Source organism: Orcinus orca, chromosome 2 (genome assembly GCF_937001465.1).
Source record: "Orcinus orca chromosome 2, mOrcOrc1.1, whole genome shotgun sequence".
Classification (NCBI taxonomy): domain Eukaryota; kingdom Metazoa; phylum Chordata; class Mammalia; order Artiodactyla; family Delphinidae; genus Orcinus; species Orcinus orca.
The window spans coordinates 59,586,190-59,599,103 of record NC_064560.1 but is presented as its reverse complement, the minus strand read 5'-3'; the positions used below and the strand labels follow the sequence as shown (position 1 = coordinate 59,599,103).

The window sequence follows — 12,914 nt, the reverse complement described above, 5'->3', positions numbered from 1 at the left end:
ATGGAGTCTGGATGTGTTAGGGACGTGCATTCAGAGCTCATAGACAAAGAAATTCCACTCGTGGTATGTAGGAACCCATGCTTCACGTGGCAGAGTGGGAGGCATGACCAGGAAACGAGGACCACACTTCCCTCCCTGAGAAATCAGGCATTGGTTCAGCGGCTCTTCCTGCATTCATTCTGTCAGGGGAGATGGGACTTTGGGCTGAAGGGCCAGGGAGATTAGGGGAACAGAACATGCCTATGTGCAGTACGGGGGCTCCAGGTAACCGCCATCTTCAGACATGACCCTCCGATCAGCACTCAGCATGGGCTCTTCCAGCCAGGACTGGGCCCCAGAGGCCTCAGGAAAGAATTATCCTTATCAGGGGCATATAGAGCAAGGGAGAAGTTCCAAGGGCAGTCATGCATGTCAGCAAGGAGGCCTAATGCCTGAATTCACTCACTACTTGTATGTTTTTATACCAGGGTATATGAAATTAAAGGTAAAGCTGAGAGAAAGCAAAGGGAACATATTTTAAAAAATAAGTGTATCATCATTTGGTAAGAGTGTTTTTGTAGCATGAACACATTTTTTATATGGGCACAGAGGGAGGCATGGTTAATTCTGCACAGTGGGGTCCCTGGGCTCCCTGACAGCTTTCCAGAAGAGGTGACATTTGATGTGACCCTTGAAAGATCTTTTATACTCTGGATCCCATGAATGGCTAATTTCTGACAGTTTTCTCTTAGAGGATTTTTATTTTTTTATTTTTTTCCATTGCCATTTCTTCTACTCTGGGCTAGGGCCACTTCCTCTCATATCTATGTGCAGAACTCCAGTCCATCCTGCTACCATACTGGCCCTCCTAAAATGCTACCTATTCTATCCCTTTTTAATGTTGCTCTCCTCTGTGGATCCCTATTGCTTTTAATTCCTCTTACTTGCATTTCAGGACCTCCAAAAGATGGTAAGATTTACATCTTATTCAACTCACAAGTTTCACCCTGGCTGGACAAGGCTGTGCCTCATAGATACTGAATTTATTTTTGCTGTTTCTTTTTTGCTTATATCGTTTCTCATATCTTGTCCTATTCACATCACATCATCCTTCAGATCCCTTCTGAAATGTTACTTATTCATGATGCATCATTTGCTTATTCTAGCTGATAGTAGCCACCTACAATAATTTATTTTTATGCTAGAAAATTTGGCATTTGTTATATAAGAGGATCACGAAATTTAACTCATACTATAACATGGATATGAAGATAAAATGTTCAAATTTGCTTATACAGAAATGGTGTTTCTCCTGAGTCCCTATTCACTGCTTATCTAGGAGGAAAATTAAATATCTAACCCAAATTAAAGCTTGGTCCACTCCTATTGTATAAATCATCTTTTAGGTAATGGTCTGTCTCTCTTAAATAAAAATACTCAGTTTCAGGGCTTCCCTGGTGGCGCAGTGGTTGAGAGTCCGCCTGCCAATGCAGGGGACACGGGTTCGTGCCCCGGTCCGGGAAGATCCCACATGCCGCGGAGCGGCTGGGCCCGTGAGCCATGGCCGCTGAGCCTGCGCGTCCGGAGCCTGTGCTTCGCAACGGGAGAGACCACAACAGTGAGAGGCCCGCGCAACGCAAAAAAACAAAACAAAAAAAACCAAAAAACAAAAAAACTCAGTTTCTTAGATAATCCTCCTGTCTTGGCTTCTCTCCCTAAGTTGTCCATACAGGTTTATGTATTCTCATGGCTTTAGGGAGGAAAGGAGACCCCTGTCTTCAGAATGATCCTCGAATGGGTGTTGGTTGTTATCTGCTGTGCTTTACTCCCTTTTCCCCTCCCTCTCCTTCTTCCCCTCCCCCTATCTCTTTCCCTTCGCCTCCTCCTTCTTCTTTTCTATGCCTCCCAGGCTGGCTACGCACTCCTGACTGAGTCAGGTCTTCCTGATCTAGGATCTATTGTCTCCTTATTAGATCTACTCTTTCCTTATTAACTCCACTTATTCACTTTTCAATTTAACTCTTGGATAACAATTTTATGTCCTTCATTGCAAAGTCCTACTGTAAGTCTACAAATTCCAGTAATGAATAACCCACTGTTTCAATGTATTCCATGCACATAGATGCTACATCTCCAGTAAGATAACAAGCTCACTGGGTAACTGATGGATTATATTCTTCTTTTGTGTTCCTTACAGCATGTCACCTAGGCAAAACCCATAAAGTATATTTAATAAATAAGTGTTGTCTTGAACTTAACTACTATGAAGAAATGCTTCTCAGGGAAAGGAAAGCAGATAGATGCTTGGCATCCAAGATTCCTAAATGTCAACTAAACTTTAGACACAAGAATCCCTAGATCGTCTTGAGCCAGGGCATGCAACCCATCTGAACCAGACTAGACAGACGTAGTGTTGACAGTGGAAGAATGCCATGTAAATGAAAGCATGTAATGTAAGTAGTCAACGTCCCCCAAGATTACTAGAAAGCAGTATCATATGATGGAATGCTTGTTTCTTTGGGAATCAGTCTTGGCTGTGTCATACTCTAGTCGTATGCCTTTGGGCTAGCGACTAAAGACTTTGTGTATCACAGTTTTCTCCATTTATACAAACGAGGGTAATGATAATCTTCACCTACCTCGCTCAAAGGGTGGTAGTGGAGAGAGAATGTCAGTAATATTTCCTGGTAAACTAGAAAGCACGGGCTAGATATATGGCGGTCTTAATCAGGGATCATCATCTGTAAGGAACAGAAACCCACTCAGATTAGCTCAAGAAAAATGGGATTCACTGGATGGGTGAGTGGATATTTAGCGGAATTTAGGAGTGAGCACCTCTTGAGGGCCTGGACCCGGGAATCAGCAAGCGAAGCCCAGGTTACTTACTCCTTCAGCTGAAACGCATGTTTTATTATCTGACCTTTCGTGTCTAATTCGTTGCTCTTGCTGTGGGAACTGGCTCACTTTGCTTCAACATGCATCACATAAAAGAAATGGCCAGCCCAGCCCAGATTGATGTGAGTTTTCAGCTCCAGCTCTTTTGTTGCAATTCTGAATTCCTAGGAAATATTGACCTGGTGTGGACCGGATGTTTGCCTCTGATAATCAGCTGTGGCCAAGGAGGCTAGGTCACACGTACAAACCTGGCCACCCCTTCACAAGGGCTCAGTTTAGGCTGGCTTCTGTTAATTAACCATAGTTGATTTTGTGAAACTTCTTTGGTTTGAGGAGTTTAAGACATTCAAGAGTCAGACAGCTAGCACTTGTATTTCCTCAAGTATGCTTAAGATGCTAAGTGAGCCTAATGCAAGGGAAGTTGTTTTTACCCAGCTCTCTTATACCCTCTGGGTTTCAAAGAGTCAGATACAGGGGCTTCCCTGGTGGCGCAGTGATTGAGAGTCCGCCTGCCGATGCAGGGGACACGGGTTCATGCCCCGGTCCGGGAAGATCTGACAAGCCACGGAGCGGCTGGGCCTGTGAGCCATGGCCGCTGGGCCTGCGTGTCCGGAGCCTGTGCTCCACAATGGGAGAGGCCACAACAGTGAGAGGCCCGTGTACCACAAAAAAAAAAACAAAACAAACAAAACAAAACAAACAACAACAACAAAAAAGAGTCAGATACAGAAGAAATTGACCCTGATTGAGGAAAGAGGAGGTGATATAATTCTGTCACTCATGATCTTCTCTATGGCTAGATACAAGATGTCCTCATTCCAAGACAGAAATGACATCCAGTTTTGATCTTCTGCAGTTTGATATTTTCTTCCATAGGTGTGACCTAGCTTAAGGGTTAATTTTGTGAAAACAAAGAAAAATGTGGATGTAAGAGAAGACTTTGGAATGATTCACAGCAAAGTAATACAACTAATTTCAGGGGAAAGTCTACTAATTATATTTTACTTATTCCCTACCTACTTCCAAAAAGGATTTTAGGCACTTTATCAAGGCCCAAAGCATAAACACAGTAAAATACAAAAATTTAGTAGTAAAAATGGGATAAATAGAAGAAATTATATTTTAAAATTCTGGCTGATAATTTGTTAATAACTATTTGCAGAAAAATAAAGTTAGATTTCTACCTCCACCCCATAGATCAAAATACATTCCAAATGTAATAAAGAGTTAAACATAATTGCTAAACTATAAAGGAACTAAAAAAATACATTTAAGTATTTATCTGTTTTCAGGGCAGGGAGGGAAAAGCATATCTCATTAGTAAAGAAAGAAACCTTAACACAACTGAGAAGATGGCGGAAGAGTAAGACGCGGAGATCACCTTCCTCCCCACAGATACACCAGAAATACATCTACGCGTGGAACAACTCCTACGGAGCACCTACTGAACGCTGGCAGAAGACCTCAGACCTCCCAAAAGGCAAGGAACCCCCCACGTACCTGGTTAGGGCAAAAGAAAAAACTAAACAGAGACAAAAGGATAGGGACGGGTCCTGCACCAGCGGGAGAGAGCTGTGAAGGAGGAAAACTGTCCACACACTAGGAAGCCCCTTCGTGGGTGGAGACTTCGGGAGGCGGAGTGGGGGAGCTTGGGATCCGCGGAAGAGAGCACAGCAACAGGGGTGCGGAGGGCAAAGCGGAGAGATTCCAGCGCAGAGGATCGGGCCGACCGGCACTCACCAGCCGAGAGGCTTGTCTGCTCGCCCGCCGGGGCGGGCGGGACTGGGAGCTGAGGCTCCGGCTTTTGTCGGAGCGCCGGGAGAGGACTGAGGTTGGCGGCGTGAACACAGCCTGCAGGGCGTTAGTGCACCGCGGCTAGCCGGGAGAGAGTCCGGGAAAAGTCTGGACCTGCTGAAGAGGCAAGAGACTTTTGCGTCCCTCTTTGTTTCCTGGTGCACGAGGAGAGGGGATTAAGAACGCTGCTTGAGAGAGCTCCAGGGACGGGCGCGAGCCGTGGCTAAAAGTGCGGAGCCCAGAGACAGACATGAGACGCTAAGGCCGCTGCTGCCGCCACCAGGAAGCCTGTGTGCGAACACAGGTCACTAGCCACACGCCCTTCCGGGGAGCCTGTGCAGCCCGCCACTGCCAGGGTCCCGGGATCCAGGGACAACTCCCCCGGGAGAACGCACGGCGCGCCTCAGGCTGCAACGTCACGCCGGCCTCTGCCGCTGCAGGCCCGCCCCACACTCCGTGACCCTCCCTACCCCGCGGCCTGAGTGAGCCAGAGCCTCCGAATCAGCGGCTCCTTTAACCCCGTCCTGTCTGAGCAAAGAACAGACGCCCTCCGGCGACCTACATGCACAGGCGGGGCCAAATCCAAAGCTGAGCCCCTGGGAACTGTGAGAACAAAGAAGAGAAAGGGAAATCTCTCCCAGCAGCCTCAGAAGCAGCGGATTAAAGCTCCACAATCAATTTGATATACCCTGCATCTGTGGAATACCTGAATAGACAACGAATCATCCCAAATTAAGGAGCCCTGTGGATGAAAGGCTCTTGGTGCTGCAGCCAGGAGTCAGTGCTGTGCCTCTGAGGTGGGAGAGCCAACTTCAGGACACTGGTCCACAAGAGGCCTCCCAGCTGCACATAATATCAAACAGCAAAAATCTCTGAGAGATCTCCATCTCAACGCCAGCACCCAGCTTCACTCAACGACCAGCAAGCTACAGTGCTGGACATCCTATGCCAAACAACTAGCAAGACAGGAACACAACCCCACCCATTAGCAGAGAGGCTGCCCAAAATCATAATAAGTCTACAGACACCCCAAAACACACAACCAGACGTGGACCTGCCCACCAGAAAGACAAGATCCAGCCTCATCCACCAGAACACAGGCACTAGTACCCTCCACCAGGAAGCCTACACAACCCACTGAACCAACCTTAGCCACTGGGGACAGACACAAAAAACAACAGGAACTACGAACCTTCAGCCTGCAAAAAAGGAGACCCCAAACACAGTAAGATAAGCAAAATGAAAAGACAGAAAAACACACAGCAGATGAAGGAGCAAGATAAAAACCCACCAGACCTAACAAATGAAGAGGAAATAGGCAGTCTACCGGAAAAAGAATTCAGAATAATGATAGTAAGGTTGATCCGAAATCTTGGAGATAGAATGGACAATAGAATGGACAAAATGCAAGAATCAGTTAACAAGGACCTAGAAGAACTAAAGATGAAACAAGCAATGATGAACAACACAATAAATGAAATTAAAAGTACTCTAGATGGGATCAATAGCAGAATAACTGAGGCAGAAGAACGGATAAGTGACCTGGAAGATAAAATAGTGGAAATAACTACTGCAGAGCAAAATAAAGAAAAAAGAATGAAAAGAATTGAGGACAGTCTCAGAGACCTCTGGGACAACATTAAACGCACCAGCATTCGAATTATAGGGGTTCCAGAAGAAGAAGAGAAAAAGAAAGGGACTGAGAAAATATTTGAAGAGATTATAGTTGAAAACTTCCCTAATATGGGAAAGGAAATAGTTAATCAAGTCCAGGAAGCACAGAGAGTCCCATACAGGATAAATCCAAGGAGAAATACGCCAAGACACATATTAATCAAACTGTGAAAAATTAAATACAAAGAAAACCTATTAAAAGCAGCAAGGGAAAAACAACAAATAACACACAAGGGAATCCCCATAAGGTTAACAGCTGATCTTTCAGCAGAAACTCTGCAAGCCAGAAGGGAGTGGCAGGACATATTGAAAGTGTTGAAGGAGAAAAACCTGCAACCAAGATTACTCTACCCAGCAAGGATCTCATTCAGATTTGATGGAGAAATTAAAACCTTTACAGACAAGCAAAAGCTGAGAGAGTTCAGCACCACCAAACCAGCTCTACAACAACTGCTAAAGGAACTTCTCTAGGCAAGAAACACAAAAGAAGGAAAAGACCTACAACAACGAACCCAAAACAATTAAGAAAATGGGAATAGGAACACACATATCGATAATTACCTTAAATGTAAATGGACTAAATGCTCCCACCAAAAGACACAGATTGGCTGAATGGATACAAAAACAAGACCCATATATTTGCTGTCTACAAGAGACCCATTTCAGACCTAGAGACACATACAGACTGAAAGTAAGGGGATGGAAAAAGGTATTTCATGCAAATGGAAACCAAAAGAAAGCTGGAGTAGCAATTCTCATATCAGACAAAATAGACTTTAAAATAAAGACTATTAGAAGAGACAAAGAAGGACACTACATAATGATCAAGGGATCGATCCAAGAGGAAGATATAACAATTGTAAATATTTATGCACCCAACATAGGTGCACCTCAATACATAAGGCAAATACTGACAACCATAAAAGGGGAAATCGACAGTAACACATTCATAGTAGGGGACTTTAACACCCCACTTTCACCAATGGACAGATCATCCAAAATGAAAATAAATAAGGAAACACAAGCTTTAAATGATACATTAAACGAGATGGAGTTAATTGATATTTATAGGACATTCCATCCAAAAACAACAGAATACACATTTTTCTCAAGTGCTCATGGAACATTCTCCAGGATAGATCATATCTTGGGTCACAAATCAAGCCTTGGTAAATTTAAGAAAATTGAAATTGTATCAAGTATCTTTTCCGACCACAACGCTATGAGACTCGATATCAATTACAGGAGAAGATCTGTAAAAAATACAAACACATGGAGGCTAAACAATACACTACTTAATAACGAAGTGATCACTGAAGAAATCAAAGAGGAAATCAAAAAATACCTAGAAACAAATGACAATGGAGACACGACGACTCAAAATCTATGGGATGCAGCAAAAGCAGTTCTAAGAGGGAAATTTATAGCAATACAATCTTACCTTAAGAAACAGGAAACATCTCGAATAAACAACCTAACCTTGCACCTAAAGCAATTAGAGAAAGAACAACAAAAAATCCCCCAAAGTTAGCAGGAGGAAAGAAATGATAAAAATCAGATCAGAAATAAATGAAAAAGAAATGAAGGAAACGATAGCAAAGATCAATAAAACTAAAAGCTGGTTCTTTGAAAGGATAAACAAAATTGATAAACCATTAGCCAGACTCATCAAGAAAAAAAGGGAGAAGACTCAAATCAATAGAATTAGAAATGAAAAAGGAGAAGTAACAACTGACACTGCAGAAATACAAAAGATCATGAGAGATTACTACAAGCAACTCTATGCCAATAAAATGGACAACCTGGAAGAAATGGACAAATTCTTAGAAAGGCACAACCTGCCAAGACTGACTCAGGAAGAAATAGAAAATATGAACAGACCAATTACAAGCTATAACAACCCTCAAGGAAGACTCCACAGCCTGGCTCTGAATTAACAGTTACTCTGGGGGAAGGAGACGCAAGAGGGAGAGGATATATGGGGATGTATGTATACATATAGCTGATTCACTTTGTTATACAGCAGAAACTAACACACCATTGTAAAGCAGTTATACTCCAATAAAGATGTTTAAAAAAAAAAAAAAAAAAAAGGAAAGAAACCTTAAAAGGAAATATGAATAGAGCTGACTACATAAAAATTCAAAACTTCTTGACTTCCCAAAGCACCAAAAACAAGATTAAATGGGGAAAATATCTCTAATACAAATGACAAAGAGTTGATAACTTCACTATGAAATTTAATAGCTTTATCTGTTAAAAATAATAAAAACACAAACATTCCAATAGATAAATGAAGGGCAGAAAACAAATTTTTGAAGAATGAATACAGAAAGCAAATATACATGAAAAGATATTAAACCTAAATAATAAGAAGGAAATGCAAATTAAAATGTTGAAATTCTATGTAACACTTATGATTGGAAAAAATTTTAGAAAATTATAATATCCAAACTGAGAGGAGGTACTGAGAAAAGGGAACTTATATAGCCTGATGATAATAATAAGACCTTCCTGGAGGGCAATGTGGTAATATTTTGAAAAACTCATGAAACACACTCTTTTTCTCAGAAATTTCATTTCCAGAAATTTGTCCTTGGGAAATAATCAAAAATTTGTGCAAAGATTTATGTATAAGAATCTTTGTTATTTATTCTTTTTTTGAATAGAAACTATTCCCAAAGTTTTTACAATGAACATTTATTTCTTTTGCAATAAGAAAAAAAATAATATATTGCCTTTCTGTATCTATTTTCTTTAATTGGGAAGTTTGTATACAATGAATTCATTCCCATTAATTGGGAAGTTTGTGCTCAACTTTTTTTTTTTTTTTTTTTTAATTGAACATTTTATTTGAGATAATTGTAGATATACATACAGTTGTAAGAAATAATACACAGACGTCCCATGTTGCCTTTACCCAGTTTCCCACAATGGTAAGATTTTGCAAAACTATAGTACAGTATCAGGACCAGGATATTGATATAGACACAGGCAAGATAAAGAATAACTCCAGGGCTTCCCTGGTGGTGCAGTGGTTGAGATGCTTAAGATGTAATCATGTGAGTAAGATTGGGGGATTGGCATTTTTCACTCAGCTTTAGTTGCTACGTGGCATGTGAGATCTTCCCGGACCAGGGCTGGAACCCGTGTCTCCTGCAACGGCAGGTGAATTCTTAACCACTGCGCCACCAGGGAAACCCTGACTATTTTAAATAAACTTTACGCTGAATTGTCTTATTGTTTTGCTTTGTTTGTTGCTGAACTTTTAGAATTAATTGGCTTATTTGGAAAAATAAATGAAAAACAATTATTAGTATAATATAATCTAAAACAAGTGTCTTCTAATAATTTTAAGCCAGCATTATTGTACTTTGGGGGTGATTTGTCCTTCTGGGGAAACTTGTAAAAATAATAAGCTCCCTTATCTAAAGTTTCAAAAGTACTTTACCCCTGTGTCTATTTGCAGCCCCCTGTTGAGTAGCCATTATTTCTTGTTCATCACTTTCTAGTTTGGATTTAACTATTTGAAGTCATTATTAGGTACTGCTGAATGGCCATTACAGCTTTTTGGAGTTGCTTCTCAATTTTTGTTCTCTATGCCTACCTTACAAGGACTCCTTCCTCTTGTTTTTTTTATTGGAGTATATTTGCTTTAAAATGTTGTGTTAGTTTCTGCTGTACGACAAAGTGACTCAGCTATATGTATACATATATCCCTTCCCTCCTAAGCCTCCCTCCCACCCCACCCCCCATCCCATCCCTCTAGGTCATCACAGTGTGCTCAGTTTTGAAGAGTAAAGTAACATTTTTATCATCCAGCATCTTGCTTTGGAAATATCTGATGAGATTGATTAGTAATTAAATAAAAAGACCCTTGAGTCATCAAGACTTGTACAAACACTTTGTCCTATTATTATGAGAACTCCTTGGGGTATTAACTTGGGATTTATTTGCTTTTGTTGTAGACAGAATTTGAAAAAGCCTCATTATCTCTTTCCATTCTAGAGCCTGTTGAATGCAGGCACTGGGTACCAGTAAAGAGCGATGGCTGGGGGTCTGAAAACAAGAGAGGAAAGGTGATGAACTAAATAACAATGACAAAAGCAATGAAACAAACACAAGTCCCCACAGAGCACAGCAGTTTGGGGCCAGTTAGTAACAATCCTTTACATTGAAATGGCTCCTAAAGGCATGGAAGATAATTAATATTTCCTATGAAGACCTTAGGTCACCTGGAAAAATCAGAAACATTCCATTTTCCCTTGTCTCAAAAAGAAGGAGGTTGTGTAATGCATTTGAAAATTTATATTCAGTATGGTTAAAATAGAGCAAAATTTGGCATTTAAGTATGGTAAGCTTTCATTAACTGGAGAAAACAACCTGGGTGGAAAAATAATCAGAATAAATGAGGTGATCCCCTCCTTTATCACAGAGGTACCAGTAGAATTCCACACTACAGATTCTGTTTTGAAGGAAAAGAAAGAAAAAAGTGAAGGAATGAAGTGACTTCTGGGAGAGAAGCAGTTGGGGTCTGCTGTCATGGGACTCAGGTACACTTGTTCGGCCTTCTGCTGGCCCATCTCACTGGGTGATGTGCATGTGGCCCTTTTTCTCTGCCCCCAGGACTGCCCTCCGGATGCGGAGGACTTCAGAGCCCAGCAGTGTTCAGCCTACAATGATGTTCAGTATCAGGGACGTTATTATGAGTGGCTTCCGGAGTACAACGATCCCGCTGCCCCGTGTGCGCTCAAGTGTCACGCACGGGGACAGAACTTGGTAGTGGAGCTGGCACCCAAGGTCTTGGATGGAACTCGTTGCAATGCTGACTCCTTGGACATGTGTATCAGCGGCATCTGTCAGGTAAGCCACACCTACTTCCCGTACCCCTGGTTCAAGGATGTGCCACGACCACTCTCAGTAATCTTTTTCTTCTGCACTTTTGTTCATGCAGATGAAATATTGTCTTTGATCATTTTAATGTAAAATTGTTTTAGGGAGTGTTACTCACCTGTAGCTTATGTTTTACTTATTTAAAATAGTGTAAATTTTGCCCCTGTAGAATCAAAAGATTGCAATATATGACTTGTGGTTTTTCTAGATCAGTGGTTCTCCAACTTGAAAGTGCATCGGAATCACATGAAGGACTTGTTAAAACACAGTGTTCTGGGCCCCAATGACAGAGTGTCTGATCCAGTCGGTCTGGGGTAGGGCCTGAAAATGTGTATTTCTAACAAGTTCCCAGGAGATGCTGATGTTCCTGGCCCAGGGACCCCACTTTGAGAATCACTGCTTTGGAAGGCTAATATTGATAGGTTCTCTGACCTTTCTTATTAAAACTAATTCATTGTTTTGGGTCTTTGGGAGCAATGACTTATATATTAATTAATTAGCATGAGTGTGTTCCAGCAGACTTTTTCAGAGTGGACTTTGGAGAGCTGCAGTGAGTGCGTATGAGGTATAATCCCCCACGGCTTGTAATGGGTCTGAGGATTCAGGGAACTATGACGGGTTGCTGAGACAGTATGGGGATAGTAGGGAAAGGATAGGATTCCACCCCATTCCTTTGATCACTGGAAAAAAAAATTGTAAACATAATGAATGCCTGGTATTCCATCTACCCTATTATGTTCATAACAAAAATGGTAGTAACAGTAGCAAATGAACCTAACCATCTACTAAGTGTCAGACACTGCCAGGCATCTCTGACTTCATATGCTTAGATGAACCGTGGTCTTGTCCCTCAGACTAGTTTCTCCCTCCTACATCTTTTCATCTAGAAAGCGGCTTCCAGTCGCTCACCACAAAACCCTGGAGTCATTCTTGATTCTTCTCTTTCAAGCCACACATCTAATCCATTGTCAAGTCCTGTCAGTTCTACCTCCAAAGCCTCTTTTGAATCCACCATTTCTGTCTCCACTGATTTCCTTCCTAGTCTAAGCCCCGCATTAGCTCTGACCTAAACTACAGTAGCCTCCTGTCCTGATCTCCCGGCTTCCAACACTGTCCCCATTTGATTCATTCTCCACACAGCAGCCAAACTGATTGTCTTAAAGCCTAAATTAGAGTTTTTAACTCCTCCCACCAAAATCCCTAAATGGCTTGTCATTGCATTGATGATGACATCCAGGATCCTTGCTTACCTTTCCAGGCTCTTCCTGAACTCTTCTCTCCCCTTCCCCACCTTTTTAAAAAAGGACTTAAAACTTTTTAGGTTCAGAGCAAAACTGAGTGGAAGGTACTGATGTTTCCCATATACCCCCTGCCTGCACACATGCAGAGCCTCCACCATTTTCAACACTCCCCCACCAGAGTGGTACCTTTATTACAAATGATGAACCTACATTGATGTACCATAGTCACCCGAAGTCCATAGTTTCCATTAGGGTCCACTCTTGGAGTTGGATATTCCATGGGTTTGGACAAAAGTATAATGACATGTATCTGTCATTGTGGTATCATACAGAGTATGTTCACTCCCCTAAAAATCCTCTGTGCTCTGCCTACTCATCCCTCCCACTCTTAACCCCTGGTAACCACTGATCATTTAACTTCCTCCATAGTTTTGTCTT

At 41.9% G+C, this 12,914-nt stretch overlaps 1 protein-coding gene across 8 annotated transcripts in view; it reads left to right on the top strand.

Moving 5' to 3' along the window:
- Positions 1 to 12,914, top strand: part of ADAMTSL3 (ADAMTS like 3) — a 384,689-nt gene that overhangs the window by 144,033 nt on the left and 227,742 nt on the right. For 7 of the 8 annotated variants that reach the window (XR_007476023.1, XR_007476024.1, XM_049706862.1 and 4 more), the window contains exon 6: positions 10,969 to 11,205. Coding sequence is in view for 6 of the 8 variants with exons in the window: in XM_049706862.1 (XP_049562819.1) it covers positions 10,969 to 11,205 (237 nt within the window). In the remaining 2 variants the exon portion in view is untranslated. Of the gene's footprint in view, positions 1 to 10,777; positions 11,206 to 12,914 lie in introns of all 8 variants that reach the window. The other variant, XM_049706864.1, reaches the window with a different exon arrangement.